Source organism: Gekko japonicus, unplaced genomic scaffold (assembly GCF_001447785.1).
Source record: "Gekko japonicus isolate JY-2015 unplaced genomic scaffold, Gekko_japonicus_V1.1 scaffold81, whole genome shotgun sequence".
In the NCBI taxonomy this organism is placed as follows: Eukaryota; Metazoa; Chordata; class Lepidosauria; order Squamata; family Gekkonidae; genus Gekko; species Gekko japonicus.
The window spans coordinates 1,027,092-1,053,350 of NW_015162476.1; the positions used below are offsets into that span (position 1 = coordinate 1,027,092).

The following is a 26,259-nucleotide window of genomic DNA, read 5'->3' on the forward strand; positions in this document are numbered from 1 at the left end:
TGTCCAACAACAGACATAGCTGGTGTCATCTGCATATTGGTGACACCCTAGCCCATGCCTCCAGGCAATCTGGGCAAGGGGGCGCATATAGATGTTAAATAGCATCAGGGACAGCACTGCCCCTTGGGGGACCCCGCAGATCAGCGGGTGCCTTTGGGACGTCTGATCCCCAAGAGTCACCCTTTGTCCCCAACCTTGGAGAAAGGAGACAAGCCATTGCAAAGCAAGCCCCTGAATCCCAGTGTCTACGAGGTGGTGGATCAGTAGCTGGTGGTTGACCGTGTTGAACGCCACCGACAGGTCCAACAACAACAGCACTGCCATTCCGCCCCGATCCAGATGCCTCCAGAGGTTGTCTGTGAGGGGGACCAGTGCCGTCTCTGTCCCATGGTCTGGGTAGAAGCTGGACTGGAAGGGGTCTAGCATGGAAGTGTCATCCATAAAGCTCTGCTTTTGTTGTGTTAATCACTAACTTGGATCTTGCTAAGTATTACCACTTATGGCTTTCTCGCTTTCTCGCCTCCCCCTTCCTTTTGCAGACAAAAAGTGCCCTCCCCAAATATCTGTCCTGGGGGATGGGGAACCACAAGGAACAGCATGAGGGGGGAACTGGCCAAAAATCATACTCCAGGGCCTGAGAGAATGCTAGGTGGCCTCAAACTCACTATCTGTCAACTTAACCTAGCTCACAGGGAAGGAGGAGTATGTGGAAGAAAACTGTGTTCTGTTTTTTTAATTTTAAAAAAATTAATTTTGAGATACATATCCCACCTGTCTTCCACAATTCAGGGCTTGGGGTGGCTCACAACACTTAAACCCCCCCCCCAACAAAACCATAAGGCTCATCATTAAAACTGTTAAAACCGTTAAAACCATTGCATTCTCAAGAGAGAAAACATCTGGCAAACCAATAATATTTTATTTTTATTTTGAATTATGTCCAAATGAATAACGTGAGCTCCTTGGAGGAAGGCCAAACTAAAAACCAAACAAATAATGATTAGAAGGAACAATAATCTTTTACCGTCTTAATCCAGAACCTGAACCTTAAACAGGGTCTCCATTTACATGGACTGCCAAACCACAGTTTGGCATTAAGTGACTGAGCTTGCGTACTTCATCTCCCTTTCCATCTCTTTCTTGCACACATCCAGCCCTCCATTTATCAAGCCACAACAGGGGTGGACTGCGAGGAAAAAACAGCAGTGGAAAAGGCCTCCCCCCCCCCCCGGAGAGAGGGAGACTGGCTGGGCCGAGCTGGACACTTCTTTCCCCATACCTTGTAGGATTGGCTTGTGGTGGTCAAGGCCCACTTGTGGGGTTCAGGTGATCCTGGGGTGGGGGTAGCCCTCCAGCCCATTGGTCACCTGGACTTTGCCCAGTGGCCTTAATGGCCAATCTGCCCCTAGAGCCCAGCCACTATGTCCCATTATATTCAAACATGCAAACAGTAAGTTGTGTCTGCCTTCCATTACAGAGTTGCAAACCGTAGTCAATCCCTGGTTTGCAAATCTGGTTTGGAGGGTGAGCAACAACTGGAGCTTGTGGATTTGCAAACATTTGGCTGTATATGGAAAGGGAGAGAAAGAATTGCAGCATACAAGTGGCAAGGTTAATTCATGCAACACCAATTCATGGTTATGTCTTATCTGGAGCATTGTCTTTGAAAATAAATTGGCTGGCATCAGTAGAGGGGAAAATGGATGCCTTCCAAAGAGCCGCCAATGCTTATACCATTATGGAGACCTAGGATGCTCAGGCATCCTCCAGAAAATCCTACCAAGACTGGTTTTGTGTATTTTTATCCCAACTGAATCAGCTAGAACATTGCTTTGCTATATTGCACAGTAATACATTTGGACAACTTTCTTTCCTATTGCACAGAAATACATTTGGGCAACTATTGTTCCACATTATTTCTTTTCTTATATTGTTTCATTTGGTTTTCTTTAGATGGGCAACAGCCACTTTCACTCTGAAGAACTGAAACCTCCCCAAACTCTTCCTCTCCCCGCTGAAACGTTCAAACCCACTAACGGAGCAGCTGTGTGCTATGCAAATCCAGCCGTAGCTGAGGCTAATGGGACCCTGAATTTCGACAGCCTCAGCGTGGTTTCCGGTCAGGTATGAGTATTGTTTCATATATGAGTCTCAATATATGTTTCATAAATGAGTCTCACCACTTTGTGTTATTTGGCAAGGGGGAAGAATGTGACCTGTTGTTTTTGTTTTCAGTTTTAAAATCAGTTTCAAAGTATTCATTTCAGTACTATGAGAACACTATCATTGTGGAATGCCTGAACAGTTGATGGTACACTTTTGTTAATGTCCAAGAATGCATTTGTGTATATAAAAACAATCATGATTATGACATAGGGGTAAATGTACCCTTTGGCAGACTCTGATATCTCCCTCCTCCTTGAATTTCTCCCTACAAAAACACAAATGTATGTCAAGTATTGACTTCTTGCATTTATAGATATGGTCTTTAGGGACACAAGGATAGTCCTCCTGAATCAGACCAATGGTCCATCTAGTTCAACATTTCATTCAGTGGTCACTCAGATTTCCCCAGCTGATCTACAAGCAGCCATAAGAGGCCAAAGTCTCCCCTTACCGCCTTCTCCTCAGGGCTGGTACTCAGAGGTTTATTGCCTTCGAGCATAGAGGTTCTATTTCATCATCATAGCTGACTGCCACTGATAGACATGTCCTCCATTAAATTGTCTAATCCCCCTTTAAACCCATGTATAAGAACATCATCGGTCCCATACCTGGTTTATGACCAAGAGTGGGACCTGTAGATGTAGCCAGCTCCTGGATGAAGGTATCTGTATGATACATGTGTTCATCTTATTCCAATACCATGTTTTACGTGAATATATTTTTTTTAATCTGAGGTATGCAACTTAAAAAAGCCAACAATGTTGAGAGCTCTTTTAGCAAAACATCAAGAGTGCATTTGACATGGATGTGCAAGAATTTCTTGTGTGGGCAAAATAGTACCTTTTGGGGGGCACGCTGAAATTCTCACACTGCAAAGTTTTCAGAATGGCTTGGACCATTTGCCAGCCCTATATGGGACGAGGAGCAGCGGGTGTTGGGAGGGCGTCTCTTGCCTGACTGGCATGCCACCCTTGCTTCTCAACTCTAGTGAATTTAATACAGTGGCACAACTTGCCAAGTAATGTGAGCAGGCTTGGTGGCATGTGTGGCTGAATCCTACCTTAAATGGGGGCTACATACAATGGATTTCACAGAATGGGCAGGGAGGTAAGGCATACTCACCTCCATACTCCTGTTCCTCCATGCTTGGAGGGCCACTGCATCCTCCAGAAAAGCTTTTCATTTCTGCTGGTGTGGGATCTGCTGGTTGCAACTCTCTCTTGAGCACTGATTGGGGATCACTTCATTCTTTTCCTCAGACACTAGTTTCTGGCTCTCTGATTTATTGCATCTTTAGACCCACTCTTTCTCCAAGGATCTCAGAGTAGCCTAGACGGGTCTGCCCTCACAATTTTATCCTTACAACAACCCTGTGGGGAGTAGGCTAGGTTGAGTGTGTGACTGGCTCAAGGTCACCTGACAGGCTTCATGGCAGAGTGGTGACATGAACCTCGATCCAATATAAACTTATAAAGACTATACCATACCAGCACAGTTCTTCACATATAGAATTGTGGAAAAAATAGGCTTTTTTGTGTTCTTAGCACTTTCTAATGCCTTGTTTATACACCCACCCACCCACCTACCCACACACACACACATTTGGATCATGTAGGAAAAATGTCTTGCCTGGAGTCAATTATTATATTAGGAAAATGTCAGTTTTGAGGCAGCTCAGAATTGTGGGCTTATCCAGCAAAATACAGGATAAGTATTTGGGTTTTTCAAAAGGCAATGAGGAACATACAGTGTTTAAATCATTATGTTCCTAGGGCTGTTCCTAACAATGAGAGTCAGTTGAAAAGTATGTGGTTCTTCTGGATATATGAGATTGTGCATGAAGTGTATGATGAATTAAAAAGAATGATGAAGTGGAACTGTGGGCAGGAGAGCAGGTAGGTAGTTAAGGAGGGTGGCAAACAAACAGGAAAACCATAGAACACTTTGGAACCAGTGTGAGGTGGTGTTTACAGTGTCAGGCTAGGACTGTGGAGACTGGGATTCAAATCCCTCCTTTGCATGGAAGTGCTCTGGGTAACCTTGGGCCAGTTGGGAGGATTATGTCCACTATCCTGGGCTCCTCATAGGAAGGCTGAGAAAAAAAAAGATAGAACAGACAAGCAAGAGTTCATAGCAACTATGGAGTTACACAGACAAGGCCACAGTTTGTTGGCAAAGGCTCAGGCCTAACTCAGGAGAAGTATTTAGTCAGGTCAGTTCAAGAGGAGCTAATATGCTATGGTGGGTTCAGGGAGAAAAATACCTCAGGTAGTTTATTTATTTATTATTTATTTTATTCGATTTATACCCCGCCCTTCCTACCAAGGCAGGCTCAGGGCGGCTTACACAGTGCATAAAATACAATTAAAATCCATCATAAAATTAATCATAACTAATCAACCAAAACAGATCGGTTATCCTAAAATTCATAAATCTCTATCCTAAAGTGCTAGTACAGTTTTCAAATAAAGCGCATGAGCAAACATTTCAGATTGACCCATACTCTTTTTTTTTAATTTCCCCCCCCCTTTTTTTTGGGTTTCCCTTTTGGGAAGCCCTTCAAAAATTACACCCACCAATTGGAGGATTGTGATGAAGAGAGGGGGCGAGAGCTTCCTAGCGGCGTCTTAAAGGAAAGAACACCGGTGAGGTTCGGAAGCCTCTCAACATAGATTGACCCATACTCCATGGGTGACAGTCATAATGATGTTCCCACATGCTCTGTTGATCTACTTATTTACCTAGCGAGGTGGGCTGGAGATGGTAAAGCCAGGGCACAGGGTCTCTTCTCGTATGTCCCACGCAGCTCCTAACTGAAAGCTGCCACCAATGCATTGGCCTGGATATTCCTTGTTTGTGGGCAGCAATCATGTTTATTTATGGGGGCTGTAAGCCTCCCCTCATAGACTGTTTTTATTAAGGTACCAGATCCCTGTCAAGGTCTTGTTTGTCACATTCACTGAAATACCTCTCAGACTTAATTTCAGACTTTTAAACCTCTTGTCACGTTTATACAAATTTCATAGTTTACTAAGGTAGTAAGGTTGATAAGTTAAACAAAAAAAATGGATGAGCTATTCCACCCCCACTCGCACACACACAAAAAAGAAAAGCTAAGGGGTTTTGCTTCACCAGCCAGAGAAAGAAGTGTGGTTTTATGATCCATTTTAAAAGCATCACAGATGCCACAATTTCCCTTTTTAGAGTTCTGTCTCCCCTCAGCATTATATAGTTTGGGGATATAATAACTATGTGAGAGCCAAAGTAAGGGAAACCTGAAGTGGAAAAGCAATTTTTATGCATTGCTATGCTGTCTTTTGGAAAATTATATAGATACAGGGCATTTCCCCATATTTTATGTGAAGTGCCTCAGGCTTTATGTTGCTGAGATGCTGGCTGGCTACAGCGGTGCTCCAAAAACCTTGCTGGCACAGACATTGGCCCCTAATATCTGGTTAGGATCACAGTTCAAAGGTCCTTGCTCCATGGATGCCAGTGCATAATCCATCTGGGGGGTGGCATAGATTACTGGCATGCAAGTGCTGCACATTTTGGGGGCTGTCATGTGGAATAAAAACCTTGCAAATGACATGTAGATTGCAAGCAGTTTCTACACTGGTGGGTCTTTTTGGTGGCACAGCAGGTGGTCAGAATCTCTTCTTACGGAATCCTCAGTTATTCTTCACTTATGAAGAAGAAGGGAAGAGATTGGATTTATATCCCGCCCTTCACTCGGAGTCTCAGCTGTTTACAAACTCCTTTCCCTCCCCCTCCCCACAACAGGCACCCTGTGAGGTAGGTGGGGCTGAGAGAGCTCTTTTGAGAACTGCTCTTTCAAGAACAGCTCTTATCAGAACTACGGCTTGCCCAAGGTCATCCAGCCAGGTGCAAGTGGATGAGTGGGGAATCAAACCTGGTTGTCCCAGATTAGAGTCTGCGCACTTAACCACTACATCAAACTGGCTCTCTTATTGAATGGGATTAGTGGGCTTTGTATTACTGAGAACAGCTGGCCTTTGAAGAGTGCTAGTGTAATCCTCAAATGGAGTTTACTAAGGCCTGTTGATGTTCAGTGATGCTACTATGGATTACAGAGGGAACATGGGGTATTCCAGTATTCCCCACTGCTTTGACACTGAGCTTGTACAGGGAGTTAGCCAGCCCTTGGTAGAGAATGAATCTCACAACACCTGAAATTGCAAAATAAAAGGATGTTCTCACCTTGGGCCAAAGTGTTGTGTGTGTGTGTGTAGACATAACTCAGGAATCATTGTGGCCAAGCAAGGACTTGAACCTAAGTTTCCTTCTTGGAGAGAACAAAAGCTAACAGGCTCAGGAACGCATGAAAAGCTAGACTGTGGAAATGGAACCATTCCTTGATGGACTCCTATACCATCCATATTGTTCAAACAAGATTTCTGCAGCATGTGGAAAGATGGGAGCACTGTAGGCTGTGACTCAGAGGAAGAGTCTCTGCTTTGCATTAGGGGAACTGGGAGAGACATATACTACTGCAGCAATAGTATCAGAATTGGTGCTTCATCCCTGCCCTGCTTTAGGTAACAGAGCAATTTACCCAAGACAGTCTTTCGTTCAAGCACTGGGGGTCCCAGAGAGGATTTCTGCAAACAGAAGAGGGGCAGTTTTCACCTCTTTCCCCCTTCTACAGCAGACCCCTGCCCCCGTGTCCCTAAAGAGCAGTATCTGAAGTGCACTGAGTTGCAGTGGACGGGGGAGGTGGAAAAGTTGTGGCCCTTGGATGGAAATCCCTTCCGTCTGTGGCAGTCCTCCGTGGAATCCAAGCTACTATCCAGTCTTTAAATGAAGAAGTGCTGAGCTGTGAGATTAAGCTGGCTCAGAGTGATGGCCCAAAATCAAAACAGTGCTCTCCGGTAGCTGCCAGCTGCCCACTTCTTAGGCTTCTTGTCCATGAGGCTGTACCCTGAGTGTCTTCAGTAAGAGCTGTTCGTATTCCTGTTTTGGCCTAAGGAAGTGTTCTCACCATGAGAATGACGCTGCTGGAATTTGGTCTTATTCTGAGTATGTGGACAATCCAGGACAGTTCTCAAAACAGTCTTCTGGCATGTAATGCAGTTTGCAGGAAGGTTAATGTCTCATCGTTTAAAAAGAAGAACTGCCCAAAAAAGAGGCGGAGCCACTGGAGAAAAGATTCATTATGTTGCAGTTGTCACAGTCCAGTTGGCAAACAGCACATGAATCTTGAGCGTAAACTCAAAAGACAGGCAATGGTGTGATTACTGACACATTTGGAAAGTCTTGCTATGAGAGCAGTCATCATAAGCAAGTCAGTAGTGTTTGTGCAGTGCAAGGATAACTACATTTACTCATGTCTTAATGAAATCAATGACATTTACTCCTCCGGAAGCAAGTTTAGGATTCCAGTTTAAGATGCAAAAGAAGGCCTCTGTTGCCTGGTATAGATGACAGCCCCGTGCGTTCACTGAATGTGCAGGGAAGGAGAGTGGGTGCAAACATACTGGCCCCACCCCTTGCCTCTGCAAAAGCACTTGGACACCTGCAGGGTGCAACCACATGGAGGAAGTGGCCATGTGTATACCCCCTCCACATAATCAGCAACTTTTCCAAACATTGCTGATCATGGGGAAGGAGAGTTTGCACAGTCACTTCTTCTACATAGTCACTGGGATGGCCTCAACAGGAAGAAAACCCCCCCCCCCCGGTCTTTTCCTGGTGGCCTTAATGGCCAATCCACCCCATCCTATTCCCTCTCCCCAAGATGGCTATCTCTCTCCAAAGCAATTTTATTCAGCCTTCATAATATCTTCAGTGCCAAAGAACCATTAGGCAAATAATTACAGCACCAAATGAACGCAGAATATTTTGCAGGGTGATGTAGGATTTAGTTTTTCTCTACCCTTAAGAGCTGTCCTTCAGTCTAAAAGGGGAAACAGAGCTGATTGTTCCCGATGCAGTCTCTATTAGCATCTCTGGAATAAGTTGAATACCCACTTGAATATGGACAGACATTTTGCTTATATATATACCAACCCCTTTTTCACAATCAGATACACAATTTGTGTGGGAGACCTGTGTGGCAGAGCTACCAGTTTTTATCATTTCTCTTTCAATTTCACATAAGCATCACTCTCACTTTTACTATACTCCAGCTGAGGCTGCCAATAGCATTTTATGATTATATCGGTATCACTCAACCAAGGTGTTATGAAAGGTTAAAGTGCTTAGGGCTCTTTAGCTTGGAGAAATGACGACTGAGGGGAGACATGATTGAGGTTTATAAGATTATGCATGGGATAGAGCACGTAGAGAAAGAGGTACTTTTCTCCCTTTCTCACAATACAAGAACTCATGGGCACTCGATGAAATTGCTGAGCGGTCAGGTTAGAACGGATAAAAGGAAGTACTTCTTCACCCAAAGAGTGATTAACACATAGAATTCACTGCCACAGGAAGTGGTGATGGCTACAAGCACGGACGGCTTCAAAAGGGAATTAGATAAGCATATGGAGCAGAGGTCCATCAGTGGCTATTAGCCACAAGGTAGGTAGGGGCTCTGGGGCAAGTGATGCTCTGTCTTCTTGGTGCCTGGGGGGGGGGGGCACAGGGGGGAGGGCTTCTAGTGTCCTGATGGCACTGGTATTTCTGGCCACTGTGTGAAGGTATTTCTGGCCACTGTGTGACACAGAGAGTTGGACTGGATGGGCCTTTGGCCTGATCCAACATTGGCGTCTCTTGTGTTCTTATGTTCTTATGTTCTTAATAATGACTTGGCTGAAGAATCTGTGGCTTCGGAACAGCCACTGGATAATCAAACTTGTTAGGCCAGAGATAAGAATCAAGCAGTAGAGATACAACTCAATCATACTATTTTCATGTTGCTAGTCATTGACTTCATATTCTCATTTACCAAGGCTGGAAACGTTGCTTATTTGAGTAACAATTTCCTCTAATATTCCTTTGACGATTTACAGATAATTTTCTTTTCACAGTCTTGTCTGATATAATGGCTCTCTTTGCAGTTAGAAAAAAGAGTGTGGTGTAGTGGTTAGAATGCCAAACTAGGGGATGCATGTTCATATCCCCACTCTGCTATGGAAACTTGCTGAGTGACCTTTGGCTAGTCACACATTTTCAGTCTAACCTACCTCACAGGGTTGTTGTGAGGATAAAGGGGAGAGAGGAGAACAAAGCAAGCTGCTTTGGGTCCCCATTGGGAAGAAAGGCAGAGTATAAATGAAGTAAATAAATAAGGAAAATTACATTGTTGTGGAACTACAAAAAACCAAATCCAAATACAGTAGATTTGAATAGCCTGTGTACTTTGCTTAGAAAGAAGGACAAAATGCTAATCTAACATATAAATTTAAAGTAGCTCTTTTATCCTCACAGTAATCCTCTGAGGAATTAATTAATTAATTATCACATGGCATTGTGTGTAGAATAGCCAGGAGATCCGAAGATAGTCTGGCAGTCACAAGTTCTAGCTCTTCACATTTAGCGGCTAAGAGAGCGCTGAAAGAACTGTGACTGGCCCAAAGTCACCCAGCTGGTTTCATGTGGAGGAGTGGGGAATCGAACCTGGTTCTCCAGATTAGAGTCTGCTGCTCTTAACCACTATGCTGAGACATAACTCAGGAATCATTGTGGCCAAGCAAGGACTTGAACCTAAGTTTCCTTCTTGGAGAGAACAAAAGCTAACAGGCTCAGGAACGCATGAAAAGCTAGACTGTGGAAATGGAACCATTCCTTGATGGACTCCTATACCATCCATATTGTTCAAACAAGATTTCTGCAGCATGTGGAAAGATGGGAGCACTGTAGGCTGTGACTCAGAGGAAGAGTCTCTGCTTTGCATGCAGAAGGTCCCAGGTTCAATCCCCTGACATCCCCTGATGATGTGAAAGATGGGTGATGTAAAAGACAAAGACCCTGAAAAGCCGCTGCCAGTCTGAGTAGACCATGCTGACTGATGGTCTGATTCAGCGTAAGGCAGCTTTGTCTGTGTGTGTGCGTGTGAGTCGGGCGACATAGTTCTGCTTAGATGCCACTATGTGGCCTGTTTAAATGTTTCACTTTTCATTTTAGGTCTGTGGAGAGGTGGCACATAAATTTTCTAAATAAATAATGAGAAAAAAAGATATGGACTTACCCATACAGTGTGATAAATCCCCTGCCTCAGTGGTCCACTGTGTCCTGATACCTGGAAAGTGCTTGCACTCTATGGACAGAAGGGGAGCTGACTTTTCGCCTTCCTGCAACTGGACGTCTTCTGAAATATACAGAAGAGATGAATCGGCTCCCTCACAGCTTTGTGTAATCAGGATGTGTTTCCTTTTTATTCTTTCAGAAAGAAGAAACCCAAACCAGTTGGTGTCACTGTTTCAAGGGACCCTTGTTGTCTGAGATCGGAACGATTGCTTGGATGATCACCTTGAGTGACGCTTTGCATAACTTCATTGATGGACTTGCCATTGGTGCTTCCTTCACCCTTTCCCTGCTTCAGGGAATTAGCACATCTATAGCAATCTTGTGTGAAGAGTTTCCCCACGAACTGGGTAAGGTCTTTCCCATTCTCTCAGACCAGATGAATGCAGTGAGAAACTGCTTGTCAGACAAGAGTTGACCAAAAGCCTAACATGGTCTGAAGCGTTCCATAGCTGGCATGGCACAGTGGATAATATTGGACTAGGATCCTGGGACACCTGGGTTTGAATCCCCACTTCTGCCACGGAAGCTTGATGGGTGACCTGTTAACAGGCACTGAGCCTGGCCTGCCTCACAGAGTTATTGTGAGATAATGGAGGAGCTGTTCCTGTTGGCAGCAGAGGATAGGACTCACAATAATGGGTTTGAATTAAGGATGGGAAGCAATGCTTCCTCTAAGCTGTGGAGTCTTGTGAGCAAAAATTCTATCTTGTGAGCTACTGGCATTAAAGTAGTGAGCAGGTGATTTGGCTACTGGATAAATTAGTTTGCTCTGGAGCCACCCTTCTTGAGCTTAGACAAAAACGTGTGGGCCGGAGGCTAAAAAAACTGTGAGCTAGCTCACACTGACTCAGCTTAGAGGGAACACTGGTGGGAAGGTACTGGCTGGATATTAGGAAAGACTTTTTTACAGTCAGAGTTGTGCAACGGTGGAATCAGCTGCCTAGGGAGCTGGTGAGCTCCCCCTCACTGGCAGTCTTTAAGTAGCAGCTGGACAAACACTTGTCAGGGATGCTCTAGGCTGATCCTGCAGGGGGTTGGGCTAGATGGCCTGTATGGCCCCTTCCTGCTCTGCGATTCTATGATTCTTTGATTCTAAGCTGCTTTGAGTCCCAGCTGGGGGCAAAAATAACTAAGTGTGTGTGTGTAAAGTGCCATCAAGTCACAGCTGACTTATGGCGACCTCAGCAAGGGGCTTTCAAGGCAAGTGAGAAGCCGAGGTGGTTTGCCATGGCCTTCCTTGGTGGTCTCCCTTCCAAATACTGACCTTGCTTAGCTTCTGAGATCCGGTGAGACTGGGCTATGCCATGCCACCTTCCCACCCTCCCAAATAAATGAACAGAAATGCATTTAAAGGGAGGGAGGGGATGAATTGTTTTTTCATGCAAGTTTCACACACATTACAGACCTTTAACTTCTAATGGAAATTTTTGGTGCTACTGTTGCACCAAACAATAGTGACTATTTCATGCTGGTGATTTCTGTCCTTTAATTCTCAGTTGGCTGGGAGAAAGGTGGCATTATGAATGTTTGAAATAAGCAAGCGCATTTTCTTTTGCAGGGGATTTCGTCATCCTTCTTAATGCAGGGATGAGCACACGGCAGGCCTTGTTTTTCAACTTCATGTCAGCATGCTCCTGTTATGTTGGCCTGGCTTTTGGCATAGTCGTGGGAAACAACTTTGCACCAAATATTATCTTCGCCATAGCTGGAGGCATGTTCCTGTACATTTCCCTGGCAGATATGGTGAGATTCCACTACATCTTATTTTGCACAGGATTAAGCGGGTTTACATTATACTCTATAAGAAAGTACACTGGGGTGGCGGGATAATTGCAGTGAAAATCATGTAACCTACTTCAGTAGTATGAAATGCATTCCTTGTGGGTTGTCTTATAATTATGACAGTTTTGGAATGGCACTTACATAACTTCAGTTTTCTTAATTGTGGCCAATTGGCTGCAATCTGGTATGCTGTTAGGGTCGAATTAGACATGTTGGAGAGATCAACAAGAACTTTATTACTTAAGCATTTCCCTTCCAGCCCAATTTATTTCTGGTGTTAGAGCTGGACATGCTACAATGCTAAAAACAACGGGATGCTGTTAGATGAGGCTGTAGAAGGGCCAGGGTTTGGGACCAATTGCCATACGAGTTCCACCAGGGTCTCCAGCCCAGTGCTGGCTCCCAGTGGGAGACTGAGGGGGGCAGGCACAGGCAAATAGGTATTGTGCCAATGCCATGACGTCACTTCCACTGAAAACCTGGAAGCAACATCATCACATTGGAGTGATGCTGTAGGAGCTTTGGCAGATCCTGGAGCATCATGCAGACATGATGACATAACTTCCAGGTCTACACCAGAAGTGATGTTGCAGTATTAACATGATGCCTGTCCTCCTCATTTTCCTCCCACTGAGTAGTGGTAAGTGACTGAGTCTGCTGGGCAGAAGGTCTCCTACCAGAATGGGAAACCTGGGTCCCTGCCACACGGGGGGGGGGGTGGGAATGCGTGGGCAAAGTGTGGCGTTTGAAAGCCACGCGGCGGCGGGATCACACAGATCCCATGAGCCGCCGCGCACTTTCTCCCCGGCACGATCAGATGCTGGGGAGACTGGGGAGAAAGCCACGATACAGAGAGGGAAGCTGCCGAATTGGCCAGGAGCCTCAGATGCGCTGGCAGAAGGATGCTCTGGCGATCCCACGGCCGCGCTTGCCACAGCCTTTCTGGTAAGTCCACCTCTGGAGTGGATCTTTTTTGCAGCAGGTTTTCGGCCTGAAGGGCCAGATCGGGGACGGGTGCGCACCGCTTCCCAGATGTTGCAGTGCGATCGTGCCCATTTGCTGTGCCCCCAATCCGTCCCTCTCCTGGCCCAAACCCTTACGTGTGACTGGGCCCCCCTAAATTCCACGTTTTCAGTTAGAAATACCCCTAGTTTACCTGTGGGATTAAGCCACAGTGGGACTAAGCCACAGGGTAGGGCCCTGGTTCAGTGACAGAGTGTCTGCTTGGCATGCACCCTCTCCTGGCCCAAACCCTTACGTGTGACTGGGCCCCCCTAAATTCCACGTTTTCAGTTAGAAATACCCCTAGTTTACCTGTGGGATTAAGCCACAGTGGGACTAAGCCACAGGGTAGGGCCCTCGTTCAGTGACAGAGTGTCTGCTTGGCATGTAGAAACTCCCTGCCATCTCCAGTTAAAAGGGCTGGGTAAATAGTTGCTATTAAAGACCTCCGCCTTGGGCCCTGGAACCACTGCCTGCATTCTGACTAAAATTCCAGCCGTATGATATAGAAGAGTAAATAGCATATGTACAAGAGAAAGAGAGCTCTCTCATCCTGGTCCTTTCTTCCATTTCTTAAAGAAGCAACTCTTCTCAAGGAGTCATTAACCAGCATGTTTTAAGTGGTTTGTTTTCATTCATTTCACTGGAAAAAAATTAGGAAGGAAATGTGAGTGTTTGTATGTATTTTATATGGATAGATTTGTGGACCATGGCCCAAGAGGGCCCCTGGAACTAAATAGAAGAAAATTGATAGAAACAAAGAAGAGCAGAGAAAACAGTTAACATGATGAATAAGACCTAGGTGCCCTTTACATCAAAGATGCAATCATCTCCAAATTAGAGTAAGAGAACCTTGAGTAGAAAAGACAGAGACCAACACCAGGTCATGGTGGATTTGAGTCTGGTGATGCAGGAGGGTTACGGTGGAAATAAAAGCCGCCCTGTTGACATCTATTCTGATAATTTTCATCAAAGAAAAGAGCAAGTTAAAGCAAGTTAAAGTTCTTTCTATCTTGGCCTGTGGTTACCCCATATTTTCAGATCCATTACTGCAGAAAAGGTGATGTTCTCAGCCTTCTCTGTCTTCAGTTTTCTAGACTGGATCCATTACGGCTTTGTCTGAACAAAATGTAAATCATGTGTGTGAATGCTCTGTACAGAACCCTGCTTTTCCACTTTACTGCTGAACTCCACCCTGTTCTTCTCTGTCTAGAAAAAGGTAGGATTTGTTGGAACTCTCATTTCTGTCTTGGCCCCCCCTCCTTCTGTCACTTGTTGCCTGATGTACCCCTTCTCTGTTCTACTGTGTGCAACAAAGTTGCAGACTGAGGTGGTACAATTCTTAATATCAGAATACAGGAAAGGAAGGGGCCATATTTTTGAATGCTCTTCCATATAAAACCCATTATACCATGGAAACTTGCTGGGTGGTATGACCAGTCCTATACTCTCAGCGTAACCTACCTCACAGGACTGTTGTTATGAGGATTAAAATGGAAGTGGGGAGAAAGGGTTTATAAGCCATTTTTGGTCCCCCACTGGGGGAAAAAGCAGGGCACCGGATGGAGAAAGTTGACAAAGAGAACTTTATCTGTGTCTGCCCTAATACTAGAACCTGAGGGCATCCAATGAAGCTGATAGGAAGTAGATTCAGGGCAGGCAAAAGGAAATACTTCTTTACCCAGGCAGTGATGAAAATGTGGAATTCGCTGCCAGGGGATGTTGCGATGGCCACAGGAATATACAGCTTTAAAAGGGGATTAGATCGATTAATGGAGAATAGGTCCATCAGTGGTTACTAGCCATGGTGACTGAAGGGAACTTCCACATCCAGAGGCACTAAGCCTCTGCATCCCAGTGCCAGGAGGCAACATCAAGGGAGTGTCTTGGCCTCTGTGCCCTGCTGTTGGCTCTCCAGAGGAACTGGTCGGCCCAGGGGTGATACAGGATGCTGGACTAGGTGGACCACTCATCTGATCCAGCAGGGACCACTCATCTTCTCAATCTCCATAGTTTCTGTCCTCATCCCAAATAGCAGCATGATTGAGACATAATGGCAAGTCACAGAAAGTAGATTTTTCTTATCCTGTGGGGAAATTACAGGTACTCTTAAATACTAGCAAGTCTAAAAGCATCTTGGAGAGACCAATTTACAATAAGAAAATAGGGAGAGGGGAAATAAGTAAATGCCCCCTGGGAGGGCTCCTCATTCATATAGCAGAGTATAATTAGCAGTTATTAAGGCTGATTGTCATGTATTAGTTAAAGCTGCAGCATCTAGAACCCACCTGCATGTGCCTTTTAATACAAGTTCCCGTCTGACCTCCAGCTCTCACACCAGTTCATAGAACTTGCCAATGGCAAGATTAAATAGGTTTTCTGACCAAGAATTCTGTACCTTAGCTGATGTAACCAAAGGGTGCATCAGCCTCATGAAATGCTGCAATCCCCCCCAGAAAACCCTTGCAAAGGAGTGTAAAACACAACTCTTGTTGCTATTCTTTAAGTCAAGCAAGAGCTGCTAAAAGATCAGGGACTAAGTAGCAAGAGTTCTGGCCACCACCATGTCCAGCATACTTCCGAATGAAACCATGGAAGGGTCTATAGAGTCCAGCATCCTGTTTCAAGAAGGGACCATCCAGATACCTTTGGGAAACTCAAGTAGGGCCATGAAAGTCATGGTTTCCCTGTTGTTTACACCCTAGCAACTTCATTCCCAGAGCTTATCTAGAGGTGAACATTTCTTCAGTTCCCAGCATTTTTCAGACTTGATCATCAGCTGTGTGGGAACCCAATGTAGATCAGGACTGAGGTCAAGGGACTCTGAACTCCAGCTCTCACACCAGTCCATAGAACTTGCCAATAGGTTTTCTGACCAAGAATTCTGTACCTTAGCTGATGTAACCAAAGGGTGCATCAGCCTCATGAAATGCTGCAATCCCCCCCAGAAAACCCTTGAAAAGGAGTGTAAAACACAACTCTTGTTGCTATTCTTTAAGTCAGGCAAGAGCTGCTAAAAGATCAGAGACTAAGTAGCAAGAGTTCTGGCCACCACCATGTCCAGCATACTTCCGAATGAAACCATGGAAGGGTCTATAGAGTCCAGCATCCTGTTTCAAGAAGGGACCATCCAGATACCTTTGGGAAACTCAAGTAGGGCCATGAAAGTCATGGTTTCCCTGTTGTTTACACCCTAGCAACTTCATTCCCAGAGCTTATCTAGAGGTGAACATTTCTTCAGTTCCCAGCATTTTTCAGACTTGATCATCAGCTGTGTGGGAACCCAATGTAGATCAGGACTGAGGTCAAGGGAAGAAGATGAAGAGATTGGATTTATACCCCGCCCTTTACTACCCAAAGGAGTCTCAGAACGGCTTACAATCTCCTTTCCCTTCCCTTCCCTTCCCCTCCACAGAACAGACACCCTGTGAGGTAGGTGGGGCTGAGAGAGGTCTTTCAAGAACTGCTCATGAGAGAATAGCTCTAAAAGAACTTATGACTGACCCAAGGTCACACCAGCAGCTGCATGTGGAGGAGTGGGGAATCAAACCCTGTTCTCCCAGATTAGAGTCCATGCTCCTAACTACTATACCAAACTGGGTAGGAGGGTCATGAGCCCCGTCCCCCCTGCCATGCCATTTTCCCGATCTGAAATGGCACTTGGGAGCCTCATGGGTGGTGGTGGGGAAAAGATGCATACCCTGTAACAATATATGTTTACTTTGGGTAGCTCTGTAACATTTCATGCAAACCCAATGATTACTATCCAGATTCTTAGATTCATATGAAAGCTGATAGTTTCTACTGTTTTAGGCATAGTCTGCTATGGATTCTAAGCTTAGGTCATCTTTATGTTGTAAAATGTGAGGCTGATACTGAGCATGTAACAAGGAGGACCGAGAACATGGCCTGAAGAAAAGTGTCCTGTCCTTTCAATAGTGGTCAGCTGAGGCTCTCCAAGGCATGGAGGTAAATATTATCCCAATAAGCCCCTATTGAAAGTACATTGCCTTGACCTGGGTAGCCCAGCTAGTCAGAACTCAGAAGCTAAGCAGGGTCTGCCGTGGGGCTAGGATTGCCATCTACAGGTTGGGAAATACCTGGAGATTATGGGGTGGAGCCCAAGGAGGTGGGGTTGGGGAGGGACTTCAGCAGGGTACAATGCCATAGAGTCCACCTTCCAAAGCAGCCATTTTCTCTAGGTGAACTTATCTCTGTCACCTGGAGCTCAAGTGTAATCCTAGGAGAGCTCCAGCCATCAACTGGACGTTGCAAACCAAGGAGAGGGATCACTGGATGGAAGTTGAAAAGGAGCAAAACGACCGTGATGTATTATGCCAAAAAATTCTTCATAGACATGAGTTCTGTTCCGATATCCAGTTTGCTTGGAGCATTTCAAACACATCAACACCACAATGGACCATGCATATTGCGTCTTGTTTCATATACAAACTTTATCAGAGTGGGTAGCGTTGAAATTCCTATGTAATTTTAATCCATTTGGAAAACACTATAGTCATTTCTCATAGTAACATTCATCAAATCCACGAGTGTATAGTCCGGTGTGATGGTGATGCGTTTGAATTGCTCCAAGTAAATTGGATATTGGAAAAGAACTTACAAGTCTATGAAGAATTGTTTTGGCATAAATCAACTGGATGTTGGCAACCCTAGCCCTGGCTAGTTTGGGGCTGGGAGGCCACCAAGGAATACCAGGGTCATGACCAATGTTCCCTCTAAGCTGTGGAGTCTTGTGAGCAAAAATTCTCCTTTGTGAGCTACTGGCATTAAAATTGTGAGCGAGTGATTTGGCTACTGCATAAGTTAGTCTGCTCTGGAGCCATTCTTCCTGAGCTAAGACAAAAATGTGTGAGCCAGAGGCTAAAAACCTTTGAGCTAGCTCACACTAACTCAGCTTAGAGGGAACACTGGTCATGACATGGAGGCAGGCAATGGCGAACCACCTCTGAATGTCTCTTGCCTTGAAAACCCAAGCTGTGACTTGACCGCAAAAAAAAAAAAAGAGGGGGGAGGACTACTTACCTACATGCCACGAAAACCTACATGCCACAGTTGGTCCATTTCTACGCATCAAGCCTCTTTTAAACGAACAGGAGACATTTCTCCTGGCCTGTTCACAACACTAAGCTAGGATTTGGCCCAGAGACAAGACTGAGCCCTCCTGTGGCGGCTTGCTTTTTTTGTTGCACAAGAGGACGGGAGGTTAGATGGAACTGCAAAGTTGGCTGTGACAACCCTTGTTGTTTTGGAACTGTGGCAGGAAAAGCTCTGACCAGCAAGGGTCAACGTTGATAAAAGGCATACAAATCAAATATAGGTTAGCACTTTAGTCCACACATTTACTTACATATGTAACACACGTATTTGTAGCACATTATTAAGGAATTAGTTTAGCATTTAGAACATATCCAGTTGATTTTAAGCCTGGAAATGCCGAGGCTGAGAAATGCCGAGGTTGACAATTGCTAGTTCAAAAGGTTAGGAGTGAACCTGTAACAAAGAACTCCAAATTCACACAGAGCAGATCTCTCCAGGAAGCTATGCTGCACAGCCACTATGGGGACCACAAGAAAGTATTTAAAAAACCATGCAAAGCTGCTGATCACTCAAGAAGGGGAGCCCGAAGCACCAGACAAGTGAATCGTTCTTCTGGCTGCTTGTGGGAGGTGGCTGACCTTGGTGTTGGCAAGGCGGACAGACAGCCTGATGGTGAGGCAGGCAGGCTGCCGTTGCTTCCTAACATCCCATCCACTTTCCCCCCCCCCCCCGCCCCCATTTTAAACAGAATCCCTCCATTGTTGCAGCCCAATGATGGTTTGTACTAGGGCTCAAAAGCTGAGTCTGGGCTTCTCCTCTACATGTTGTGTTCTGCAAGCCAGTTGGAAAACCCAGTTCTACAAAGTATTACATTATAATGTTAGTAGAAAAGAGTGAGAGTCCAGTAGCACCTTGAAGACTAACAAAAATTTGTGTTAGGGTTTGAGCTTTTGTGAGTCAGGTCAGACCCTACCACAAATTTTGTTAGTCTTTAAGGTGCCACTGGACTCTTACTCTTTTGTATTGCTACATTATAACATGTTAACAAAAAGGGGGAAATGTAGACATAAAGACTTCTTATTGAGCAGTGGTTGAGCAGTGGAACAGTCTGCCTCAGGAGGTGGTGGATGCTCCTTCACTGAACGTTTTCAAGCGGAGGCTGGATGACCATCTTTCGGGTATGTTGTAGGGCTATCTTTTGGCTATGCTCCTGCAGAGTGCAGGGGGTTGGACTAGATGACCTGCAAGGTCCCTTCCAACTCTAACATTCTATGATTCTGTGATTCTTGTCCTCAATTTGATTTAAATTAATGAAAATGCACATATTTTTTTACTATTAGCTTGGTACCTATGGTACCATTTTGCACCTTTAGATCTTTTCCTGTTTCAGCAAAGACAGGACTGGTTTGGGAATGCTTTTTAGCAGAAAACAGAAACAAATCTGATCCCAGATTTTTAGGAAAGAACAGTTATTTATTCTTTCCTTACAGACAGAACAAAAGCAAGCTCAAAAAGGGTGCTTTTTAAAGTAGTGGTTGTGCTATGTCCCTCTCCTTCTGGCTGATGAAATATAGCTGGGAAAGGGAAGCGGTTAAGCGGAGAAGACAACTGTAACGGAGAAGCTACTTTTGGAGGTACAGAAAACCATTAGCTGAAAAGGAGATTCAAAACAATGAGCAAGCCTGGTGCTTTGTACCTCTTAAAGACACAGTACAGCCAATCCATTCAGATTAATTTCATAAGGAAGAAAGGCGGATAATAAACATTTTAAATAAATAAATTCCTGGAGATTTTGGGTGGTGTCTGGGGAGGGCAGAGTTTGGGGAGGGGATAGGGCTGCCAAATCCCCCCCGGGGGGCGGATTTCCCCCCGCTTTGGAGGCCCGATTTCCGCCCCCCCAGCGTGCCCGGCGTCATGACGTCACTTCCCTGTGACGTGCATGCGGCGCGCGCACTGGGAGCCAGCACAAAGTCCCCCGCCGGCAGAGGTAAGTCGATTTGGCAACCCTAGGAGGGGAAGGAGCTTAGTGGTAATATATACAGTCCACCTTCTGAAGATACATTTTCTTCAGGGAAACTAATCTCTGTCATCTGGAGTTCAGTTGTAATTCCAGGAGAACTCCATGTCCTGCCAGGAGGTTAGTGACCCTATGAGTTCTTTTTATCTTTAAAATAAAGTCTCTTTGAATCTGCTGATAAGCAAGGGAAGTTCCTGGCCTGTCTGCCAGTGGACAAAACTAATATTAATATAATTACAACACAAATCTAAGTTGGGTTTTAGGATATATGATTCATCTCAGATTGTAGATGGGTTCAGGGACTTCTTTCAGAATTTATATTGCTAGAATTTTTGGAGGGAATAGAAACATCAAAATCAACAAAAGAACACAGAGACAATGGATAAAGCACTAGCTTTAGAAGAAATTATGGAAGCAATAAATGAATTAAAACGTGATAAAACCCCATGCCCTGATGGGTTTGCCAATTAATTTTATTTTCTATTGAAAGAAAAGTTGGGTCCTTATTTTAAGAAGTGATTTGACTCACTGCAAAGAGGAGGGTTAGAGTTGGTACCTGGTCAGAAGCAAATTTTACACTAATTTCCAAAGAAAGGCAGGACAGCAGTAATGGAGCAGACCCATATCACTTCTAAATGATGATTATAAATTTTTCACCTCAATCTTAGCTAAGAGATGAAATAGCTTTTTGGAACTCTACATAAATGAGGATCAAATGGGGTTTCTAAAAGGTTTAAATTTATCATGACATGTAAGAGGACTAATAAATTTGTTAGATCTTGTAAAAGAAAATAAAGAACTGTCAGTCTTTTTTTTGGTGGATGCCGAGAAAGCCTTTGATAGAATCAGCTGGGTTTTCTTAGAGTGGGTGCTTGAGCTTTTTGGCTTTGGCAAAGAATTGAAAAGGTGGATAAACATCTGGCAATATGGTATTGGTTTAGAGGACAGGAGGAGGTGTGGCACATCAAACTCTCCTTTTTTCATAGCGTGGTGTTGTTGTTCATGGTTTATGAATACCAGTCATTTGTAAATATTTGTTGCTGTTCAGTTAGTGTAATAAAATACTAATAAAAAAAGAAATAAAAAATACACAAAGGCCACCCCACCAAAAAAAAGAGAGAGATCAGGTTTTCCCTTCAAAATGTAAATATGGATCTTTCACTGTAGATCTGGGTGTTGACCACTGTGTGACAAAGAGTGTTGGACTGGATGGGCCACTGGCCCGATCCAATATGGCTTCTCTTATGTTCTTATATTATCTCTGCAGCAATGGTTGGCTTCTGACCCTATGAGTTTCATTACCTTTCCGGTGGAAAGCTTCATGGTTTATTTATCCATGTTATTTAAATCCTGCCTTTCTGGTTAGAAACGACACCCAAGGCAGCTAACAGATATAAAACACCCACAAATAATGCAAACATTAAATAATCACCAGATTTCAACTTCTTTTAAAGGCAGGCAGCAGGGGTGGGAGCAGGGCTACAGCAGGTGGACAAGCTTAGCCCTGGATGGCAAATTCTCCCCAGGATCCCTCTGGACTTCAGTAGCATTAGAATGGAAACTTGTTTTCAGGGAGCTTGTTTTTCTACTATTTAAGTTTCAGAAGAAAAACTCTGATCCTACTTCCTCTTTGATAAGCAGCCAGCACAGCAATGTTGTTGATTTGTGTTTGTCAGCACTTTAGAGAAGCTGGGGCATCTTTCGTGTCTTTGAGTTAATTTTCAAGGAGATTGCGTGTTGTGGTGATTAGCGGCAAGTAAGTGGAAAGCATTCACCTGTCGAATCAGGAGTGGCTCCTGTAGAGGTTTTTATTCCTTTTTATTCTGTGTGAGTCAGTGCATTTTGAGTTCGTTCATCTTGACAGAGTTGATCTATATTTTTACTATGTTTCTATACAGCTTTCCCCTACTGCTCTAAATTATGTACAGTAGAATGAGTAAATGTGCAACATTAATTATAGGCAGGGGTCATTTGGGGGGGGGACGCGGGGGGACGCCATCCCCCCGGGTGAGGTGCGGGAGGGCGGGGCCTGGAGCTCCCTGCTGGTGCCCGCTGGAGGTCGCCGCCGGCTGTGGGGAGGACACACTTCCGGTGATGTCAGGGGGTGTGGCATATGCTAATGAGTTATGCTAATGAGTCCCCCTAGCTCTTTTTCTACGAAATGACCCCTGATTATAGGAACCACCAAGGCCATTTCCAATGTTCGTTCCAATGGCTTTTGTGTAGAATTACCAAGTACCTACCTTCGAATCGGCGGGGGACACATGGTTCCCGGCCGGAACATCCCTTGGTGTAACACCCCCCTGCTGCACCGTGCCATCGCCCTGACGTGACGCCAGCGCGCTGGGCATGTAGCTGGGCGATGCTCTGGCAATGGAGCTGGAAACTCGATGGCATGGTGCAGCATGTTTGTTTTCCACGTGGGAATGTTCCTGGCAAGAAGTATTTGTCCCCCGCCGATTCGAGATAGGTAGTTGGTAAGCCTACTTTAGTGCCAGCAATTGCTCTTCTTAAGCCCGCAGTGGGATGTGGCAACTCCATCTGCCAAGCTTGCCCTGGTCTTAATTGGCCAGCCCAGATAAAAAAGGTTCTGTCAGTTGCCGCTTCTGTATTAGTCAGCCCTGGAAGTTCTTCTGCATGATTCAAATGCATGGGAGCTTGACAGAAGGATAGTGATGACCGCACAAGAGAATTTTTAAATGGGGAAAAGAGGTTTAGAGCTGAGTTCAGTCGAAAGCACCATTTCTGTTGTTCATCCCTTGCTGAAGTAATTACTTGGATGCAACATCTAAGGTGGGCACAGCCCCAAGTTATTGCTTTTTTGCTAACTTGAGAACCATACCAAATTTTATACAGTAATGTAAAAGAAAATGAATGGATGCCTGTGGTGGGGTGGGGTGGGGGGTGGAGGAGCACTGAAATGGAATATGAGCTGTTTGACCGCCAGATGGCAACACTTGTCTAAGAAATAATGTTTTCTTTTCTCCTAGTTCCCAGAGATGAACGACATGATGAGAGAAAAAGTAACGGGAAGGAAAACGGATCTAGCTTTTTTCCTGATCCAAAATGCTGGCTTGCTCACAGGGTTTGCTGCCATACTGCTGATCACCCTGTATGCAGGAAATATTGAACTGGAATAATGTAATCCTGGAAGATGCCTAGAAGATTTTAAAAAATGGAAGAACTCTTGAAATCCATAAAGGGACTTGGAAGACTTTAAAGGGTTTGGTTCAACACCTGATTTTCCTCAGCACTGGAAACAAAGACTAAGTAGGGTTGTTGCTTTTTTTTTTTTTTTTTGGACAGAGACTTCATCAACTCCATTTGCAACAACCCAGTTACTTCTTAAAGGTGTGAGAGCTCAGACACACACACGGGGGCTTTCCCTTGCCTACAAATACTACATCACTCATTCTAATGGAGACATTCCTTTCCTTTGCATTCTGGCACATGCAGGAATTTGGAGAGGGACTTTTGTGTCTCTGACTGAAAAATCACCTATGATGCCTATACAACAGTAAACAGAGGGTATTTCATGCAGTTGAAGTGATAAGGGACAGTAATGTGCATATGTGACCTGTGATCCAGACCAAAATAAGTATGAATTGATTGACAAGGGCATTTTTACAGAAGAAAATGCTGCCAATCCATAGAAGTGTTTTCACTGTGATACAAATAGATTTCAAAATAGGTTTAGGGTTTTCTCCTTTTGGGAGAACTATTTTTTTTTTACACTTGCTTCAGTAAGTTTGCATAAATGATGCAAAGATTCCAACTGCTAATTTAATCTCAATTAATTTTACCAAATACTGCTTTTGATCTTTCTTTTTCAGCACGTACAAGGGCTTATTATGGGAACCAGATTTTTTTAAAATAAGTGAAAACCCTTATACTAAAATTACAATAATTTAATGTATATATAATGCTTAAAAGGCTCCTTTAAGAAAAGGAGGAAAAATTATTGTGATTTTAACATTACAGTGACAATTCCAAGTTTCCACTTTGGTGGACTGTATATTCAGTGCACATGAGCAGCAAAAATAAGATACTGCTGATACGAACTCTCCAGGCTTCCAACAAGAAGTTGCAAAGAAGAGAAGCATTGCTTGATGGATTGTATGCCCACTCTAGTAGTTCCTTGACAGGGCTTCCAGGCAGTGCCTGGCAGGCAGCAGGATGGTTGTGGGTGGGGTTATGGGGGCACAGCATTATGTGAGGCACTACATCACTTCCAGTAAAACAACTGGAAGTGTCAAAGAGTATCTCTAGGAATCATCATTAACTCTATGGTTTTACCATAGAGTTTCTGGCAATTCCAAGAGCTACTCTTTTATCACTTCCAGTATGAACATGATGCTGCTTTTTTTTTTTAATCTACTGCCGCTCAGAGCAGCAGCAGGCAATAGGACTTGGGGAGTGGGGGAATTCCCTACTCCCCATTGGGGGTTTAGGAGCCTTATTCCTTGACATGATGAGGCCTCAAATGTACCTCCAGAGCTCCTCCTCCTTCCCTTTCACTGCAGTGGGGAGAGCAACATCACACATCCACAGCGGTGTACTTGCATGGGACTGACCCCTATTACTGTTAATTGGGGAGGCTGCATGTCGTAATTCCATAGAGACATTAGAGTGGACATAGAACTCTGGATCGAGGATATGGATTGAGGTTGCCAAATGACCATTTCAGCTTTTCTTTATGAACCTATAAACTGCCTTAGGATTGATTCATTCATGTAGTCCATATAGCCTAGTATTGCCTTATCTGACTGGCAATGACTCTCCAGAGTCTCAAGAATGAGTGTTGTTTATCATTGGTAACTGAGTCTTTGACCAAAGATGGGGGCTACTGACACTGGGGCCTTAAGCGTGCAGAGCACATGCTACTGTATAACTGGGCCTTAGCCCCTTTCCATAATGTGCACATTTTTTATACACAGGTAACGTCTTTCAAAAAGTACACATTCTTTATGAATTCATGTCTATAAATCTGATTCTACATTTTGATGGGTAGGTATTCTCACTATAATTCAGCACAGGCCAATTTTATATTATTTGTACTCCAAAACCTATGTAAATGGATTTTTTTGCAAATTATATTGACCTGAAATTTCAGGCAGAAAGAGGAAGGAAATGCAGGCCATATTTCTGTTTCATTACTACTGCTGTATAGAGGAAGTGCAATATTTATTACAAAATTATGTGTATGTTTCCACAGTACTAGGAGACTTTAACAACGGCACTACTATAAATGTGGTGGTCACAGTTGTCTTTTTGCCTTTGGATGGAGACTGGACCTTTTCTCATGTGTTGTTGAAATATTTCCTGTGAAGCAATAAAATTGGTATATTAAACATTTAAAAACTCTGTGGTTTTGTGATAGAGACCAATTCTGCAAAAGCAGTTGTTGCACCCTCGGTCTCCTGTTCCCCCCAGTTGTACTGCTCAATTTCCCACTATTTGCTGTGCGGACACATTTTGTCCTACATTTCCCCCTCCGATTTCCCCCGCGTCTTCTTGATCCTTATTTTTTAGGATCAAGAAGATGCGGGGGAAATCGGAGAGAGATGTGGGTCAAAGTGCACCCGCGCAGCAAATAGTGGGAAACTGAGCAGTACAACCAGGGGAAATGGGAGATCAGGGGCAGAACAACTGCTTTTGTGGAATTGGTCAGAGTTTTAGTGGCATGCTAGAGCATTCCGTATGTCACTTCTGGTTTTTACCAGAAGTGACGCAAGCATATCAGCATACATTTATTTTTCCCCCTTCCCCATTTCCTCCTGCTCCTGCTGGCACCAATGGGCAACAAGAGGGAATGCCAAAAGGTCTCCTACTATAGAGGGAGGCCTGGCATCCTGAATTTTTGTCCATGCAGGTCCCATAATCCCCAGCACAGTCTTTTTGGGTTGTCAAGGGCATTCTCTCCCTTTTTCACCAGTGGAAAAGCTAGTTGGATCAAAGCCAGAGTGGTTGACAGTTTTTAACACCCTTCTGTTTTAAACTTTTTATAGACAAAATGTACAAACATA

At 44.4% G+C, this 26,259-nt stretch overlaps 1 protein-coding gene across 1 annotated transcript in view; it reads left to right on the top strand.

Moving 5' to 3' along the window:
- The window catches only part of SLC39A8 (solute carrier family 39 (zinc transporter), member 8), a 39,780-nt gene extending 15,855 nt beyond the window's left edge, over positions 1 to 23,925 (top strand). Inside the window, exons 5-8 of the mRNA XM_015405775.1 lie at positions 1,954 to 2,124; positions 10,514 to 10,721; positions 11,933 to 12,117; positions 23,224 to 23,925. Coding sequence (XP_015261261.1) covers positions 1,954 to 2,124; positions 10,514 to 10,721; positions 11,933 to 12,117; positions 23,224 to 23,373 — 714 coding nt within the window. The 3' untranslated portion in view covers positions 23,374 to 23,925. The remainder of the gene's footprint in view (positions 1 to 1,953; positions 2,125 to 10,513; positions 10,722 to 11,932; positions 12,118 to 23,223) is intronic.
- Positions 23,926 to 26,259: the final 2,334 nt, after the last annotated feature.